The 6,000-nt window shown below is 43.1% G+C and overlaps 1 protein-coding gene across 1 annotated transcript in view; it reads left to right on the top strand.

Annotated features, from left to right (window-relative positions):
- Nucleotides 1-6,000, top strand: part of rasa2 (RAS p21 protein activator 2) — a 93,508-nt gene that overhangs the window by 65,903 nt on the left and 21,605 nt on the right. Inside the window, exons 16-19 of the mRNA XM_063205735.1 lie at nucleotides 1,863-1,949; nucleotides 2,136-2,213; nucleotides 2,432-2,505; nucleotides 2,988-3,094. Of these exons, the coding sequence (XP_063061805.1) occupies nucleotides 1,863-1,949; nucleotides 2,136-2,213; nucleotides 2,432-2,505; nucleotides 2,988-3,094 (346 nt within the window). The remainder of the gene's footprint in view (nucleotides 1-1,862; nucleotides 1,950-2,135; nucleotides 2,214-2,431; nucleotides 2,506-2,987; nucleotides 3,095-6,000) is intronic.

Here is a 6,000-nt window from a genome sequence, read left to right as displayed (position 1 = left end):
TTGCCCACTAATAAAGACATGATCAGTCTTTAATGTTAATGATAATATGTATTCTAATATGGAGAGACAGAATATCAAAAAGAAAATCCAGAAATTAACTCTAAAGAATATATAATAATTGATTTATATTTAATTGAGGGAAATAAGTATTTGATCCCCTGCCAACCATTAAGAGTTCTGATCCCGCAGATCAAATGGCACTTCCAATCAACTTGTTATCTGAATTGAACACACCTGTTAATAGTAACCTGCACAAAAGACACATTGAATCGGCAGAATCAGTCCATAGAATCAGTCAATCAATCAAACTAAACTCGCCAACATGGGACAGACCAAAAAGCTGTCAAAGGATGTCAGGGACAAGATTTTAGAACTCAATAAGGCTGACATGGGTTCCTGGATATTAAAGAGCAAACTGTTGGTGCATTTCTTCCCAATTTTAGGACATACAAAATGATCATCAATCATCAATCTTAGGCCTGTCTCTGGTTCCATAAAAGATTTGACCTTGTGGGAATTTAATAACCAGGAAAAAAGGAGATAAAGCACCTTAAAACTGTATGGGAGGAGCTAGGAAATGATCTCAAGGCAGCTGGGACCTCAATCACTAAGAAAACTATTGGAAACACTTGATACCACAGCGGATTAAAATCCTGCAGTGCATGTATGGTACCCCGGCTTCAGAAGGAACCTGTTCAGGCTCACCTGAGGTTTGCCAATGAACGTCAAACTGGATTAGGATATGATTGGGAGGTGCTGGAATCAGATAACACCAAAATCAAACTGTTTGGCATTAACACAACTCTATGTGTTTGGAGGAAGAAAAATGCTCCCTATGATCCCAAGAACAACACCTTCTCCAACATCATAAATGAAAGTGGTAACATTATGTTTTGAGGTTGTTTGTCTGGCCAAGACACAGGACAACTTCACATCGTCAACAAATGGATGGAGGGAGACATGTAAACGTACAATGCTGCATGCCAACCTCTTTCCCACCACCACTAGACTGAAGGTGGGTCATGGATTAGCCTCCCAAAATGATAATAATCCATAACATACAGCCCAAGCAACGAAGGAGTAGCTCAAGCAGAAGCACATTAAGGTCATGAAGTGGCCTAGACAGTTTCCAAACATTAACCCTATAATAATCCTGTGAAGGGAACAGAAGTTCCCATTTGGCAAGCTACAGTCATACAACTTAAGTGATTTAAAGATGATCTGCAAAGAAAAGTGGACAAAAATCCTTTCTAATATACCCACAAACATTGTCATTAGCTGAAAGAAACATCTGACCTCTGTATGTGAAAACAAGGGCTTTGCCACCAAGTATTTTGTCTTTTTTGACTAGAGGGGTCAAATACTTATTTCCCTCAATGGAATACAAATCAATTAAAATATATTCTTCAAAGTTATTTTCTGGATTTTCCTTTTGATATTCTGTCTCTCTATATTATAATACATTTTATCATTAACATTATAGAATGATCATATCTTTATTAGTGGGCAAACCAACAAAATCAGCAAGGGATCAAATACTTATTCTCCTCACTGTAAATGAACGTGCACTCACACATACTGTACATGCTTGCCATACTCACAGTGGTAAGTGAGTGAATACAGTACGTAAATTAGATTTGGCCAAACAAAATAATATGCTCATAATTTCTCGCCTTGAATCTAGACTAAGAATGAAAAGAGTCTTTTGATTCCTTTATTAGTCACCCTTGGATATCCATAAGCTCCACTTGCCCCACATGCACCTACAGTATTACTGAAGGCTTGTGCACGGTCAGGGACACCATTGGACTTAGCGTGTGCATGTTTGTGATGAACCCTGTGGATCTGTCTTGTCTGCTCAGGATCCTGACATCTCGCGGACGTTGACCCTCATCTCCAAAACCATCCAGACCCTCGGCAGCTGGGGCAGCCTGTCCAAAAACAAGCTGGTGAGGGGACACAAGAAAATGTGCTGAAATGACTTTGACACCACTGGTCCATTCTAGGAGACCTGCAGCAGACACTGCATTGAGGGCAGAATTGGGTGAATGCTCACAAATACTCAGAAAACTGCTCTGTGATGTGCATGATTCCACTTCTCGACTGTGTTTCTTTTTTTTTGTCTGTCTCCGCAGGCAAGCTTCAAGGAGAACTACATGTACGACTTCTTCAAATCATTCCAAGAAGACAAATGTATAGAGAAGGTCAAGCAGGTAAATACCAACGTTTAGATGCCTTTTGGGTTTTTTCTGTAAAATGATCCTTATATCTTTATTGGATCTTACTCCATGACAGCCTGGTGTAACCAATCAATCCTATCTCTCTCTCTCTCTCTCTCTCCCTCTCTCTCTCTCTCTCTCTCTCTCTCTCTCTCTCTCTCTCTCTCTCTCCCTCTCTCTCTCTCTCTCTCTCTCTCTCTCTCTCTCTGTAGTTTTTAGATGACATATCCTCCAATGTGAGTAAGGAGTCCAGCGCGCTTGAGGACTGTCTGGTCCTGAAAGAGGGGTGAGTAGCTTTCACAACTGGTTGGGTGTTTTGCTTTAGGAGTATGCAAGTAAATTATATCATTTTCACAAACTACGTTGTTACAGAAGGAATTAATCAGTTACCATTATTTTTAAATGAGCGGTTCTGTTCCGGAACATTAAAATATGTTACACCCCTGGATTCGTTCCTGTTTCAACCAGATATGGCAAAAGTTTCTGCTTTTTTCCCTGTTCCCTCAACCAGTTTAAAGCATTGGTGTAATAACACAAATGCATAGAAGTAGCCAACTGGCTACTAGTTAAAAGTTTGCTCTTGACAACTACTGTTAAGTTTGCTCTTCCATTTGGATTTGTTGATCATTGGGTAAAACCAGCAAATTCCAGCACAATATTTTTTTAAATAAATGATTTGGATGTTTTAACCAGTGTGTTGTGTTCAGTTGTATATAGGCCTACTAGTGCATATAATTATTTGTGTCGTTGTGTGTTGTGTGCGTTTAGGGAAGTACACAAGCGGGCACAGGGAAGGAAGCGCATCGGAAAGAAGAACTTCAAGAAGCGGTGGCTGCGTGTGACCAACCAGGAGCTGTCCTATCACAAGCACCGAGGTAAGCTGCCACCCACTGCTGCCAGCCAATCAGATGGCTAATTTCTGCCCTCTGACTGGTCACTCGGATTCACTCTGCGTGCACGTGTGCGCTCGTGTGTGCGTGCGTGCGTGCGTGCGTTTGCACGTGCGTGTACGTGCGCATGTTTTCGTGTGTGTTAGAATGGTTGAAAGAATGGCCTCCGGTTTTTACTCCTGGTAACGACTGCACATGGAGAGAGAGAGAGAAAGAGAGAGAGAAAGAGAAAGAGAAAGAAAGAGTTTTGTATGATGCCCGGTTGTGTCAGTCTCACCTTACAGTTGCATCAACCAGTATAGCGGAGAGCGCTCCACTGCTTTCGTGAGGGGAGTGAATTGTTCCTGCGGATTCTTTCCACTTTACAGTAAAGCAGAGGGAGGGAGGGAAGGAGGGAGGCAGAGGGGAGAAAAAGGACACGACCAAGACCAAGGAGATGGAGGACACGCAAGGAGGCAGATATCTTGTGTCGAGTGTTTAAAATGTCTGAAGTTCTACCCGACAGTGTGGAGTAGAACGCCTTTATTTACCTAGAACAAACCTTACTCACACGAGCACTTTGTATCACGCTGAGTACAGACGGTAAGGCAGTGGTTATGGCCCCTAACTCAAGCCCACTGGCCAGGCCAGACAAACACAGAAAGACAGACACATATACTACATTACTTACTTACACACACACACACACACACACACACACACACACACACACACACACACACACACACACACACACACACACACACACACACATGCGCGCGCACGCACACACACACACACACATCGCTTGCTGCCTCTTGGCTGGCCTGCCTGTAGTCTCCATACCTGCCACTGTACCTAATAAGTCATTGCTGTCGTGATTGCTTTGCCTGGTTCACACCATGTCACAAGTGAGATACGGTCTGGAGACCGCCTTCTGAGTTTCTCGTAGGGGATGGTTGGTTTCCGATTGCCAAAGGCGGTTAGGAATGAATCATTTGGTGTATACATAGACCGTAGCCAATCATGTCAATAGTATTAAAACAAACTGCAAGCTTCTATTTGTGGAGTAATACACGTCATCATCGTTCCACCCCTTTCCGCTCTCGGACTGGCTACCTACCTCAGGCTAGCGCTTTTGGAGGAGCATCCATGCTAGCCTGATTATCACTGACTTTCAAATCTCTTCGAGACTTGGTCTGACCAAAAGCATAACAATGAACATTTCCCAAATGTCATGGTGATTTGCGACTGGTTCTTTGCTACTGGTTCTTTGCCTCCTGACAAAGTAGGAGGAGTTCCCATTTTTTCCAGAGCTCAAAAACCATACTGTATTTGTATTGCTCCTGGCCTGACTAGAAACAACGCTTAAGGTGTTGCGCCACTAGGAGGGCGCGGCCTGGCTACATCCATGCTGTCTTTCGAATCGGAACGATTGTTCAAAGCATCATGGGATTTCCCAGGCTAGTTATCGCTCCTATAACCAACAAATACATATGCACACGAACACATTTCACTTGCATTCAGACATAGACACATTTACATCTGCTCATACACATGTACTGTATGTCATACTCCCACTTACTGTTCTTATTTATGAGTCTCTGGAATGTAATGCTGTTCTCTGATTGGTTGCTTGGCACTCAATAAAATTGCTTGAAATGCACGTCTCGGAAGTAGTTCTGTCAAAAACATTTCAAACCTTTTAAACCATTTTAAACCACTGATCCAATACCCGATAGAATGTATCCGATTTTACATATTAACAGCTTTGGCTGTGGACTGTGTAGAGCTCTATGTAACGTTACAAACATTACATTGTACCAAATCTGTCATCGTAGCAAAAATTAACCCTTTCTTTCTAAATCATCTAGTGGTTTACCGTGGCATAAGCAGAGTAACAAGGGTCTTGCGTTAAACCAACTTGGCGGAACATCAACTTGGCACAAATGAAGCTGTACTCCTCTTCGTTGACTTAAAACCATTTACTCAACGCCTCGTTGAATATTACTCCTTGCATAACGGCCTGGCTAACTGCTGGAAGTCAGTGGACAGTGGCAGCAGTTGTCCTCTGTGCAAACCATTGACTGATATACTGTGAGTGGGGAAACGGATGGAGTTTGGAGCCAAAATGGCCTCAAGGTCGGCCCCATGACAATTCCTGTAAAGTCCAATTAGCCTCCCTTTGCTGTACACTGACATACATGTTCCTACACTCATTTTACAAGAAATGCGCATATTCCCTTGCATAACCCTGCGTAACTGGCTGCTAGGCTGCTGTCCTCTGTGCAAGCGGATGGAGCTTGGAGCCAAAATGGCTTCCAGTGCGGCCTCATGATGGCTCCCCATTAGCCAGTTAGCCTGCCACACACTCGGTGCACACGTGCACACACACAAAGTACAAACACACACACACACACATAAAGTACACACACACAAAGTACACACACACACACACACATTGCTTGTGTGCACACATGTTGCATGCTACACTAATGTTGCATGTACTACACACGTGGGTATACCAGAGATTGTATAATATTCAGTAAGTGAGTATAATATCCAGTCTCTCTGGGTATACGCACCATGGGCTATTCCCTCTCACCTCACATAACCTCCTGACTGACTGCTGGGCAATACCGTGGAAGTGCTGGAGGCTGTGCAAACTGATGGAACTTGGAGCCAAATGGCCTCCAGAACGGCCCCATGTCAGCTCCTCTAAAGGCCAATTAGCCTCCACTTACCACACACATACACACACAAAGAACACAATGCCCAAAGTACACAAAGCATACACTCACAAAACACACACAGATGCGCTCATGTTATAGGTATGTTAAGGGGTGGAGACTCATGTTATATGTAGTATACGTAGTACATAGTACGTAGTGTACGTGTATATGTGTACGTAG

Source organism: Engraulis encrasicolus, chromosome 8 (assembly GCF_034702125.1).
Source record: "Engraulis encrasicolus isolate BLACKSEA-1 chromosome 8, IST_EnEncr_1.0, whole genome shotgun sequence".
Taxonomy (NCBI): domain Eukaryota; kingdom Metazoa; phylum Chordata; class Actinopteri; order Clupeiformes; family Engraulidae; genus Engraulis; species Engraulis encrasicolus.
Note: the sequence above shows the minus strand (reverse complement) of the source record. Positions and strands in the feature narration are given on the sequence as shown.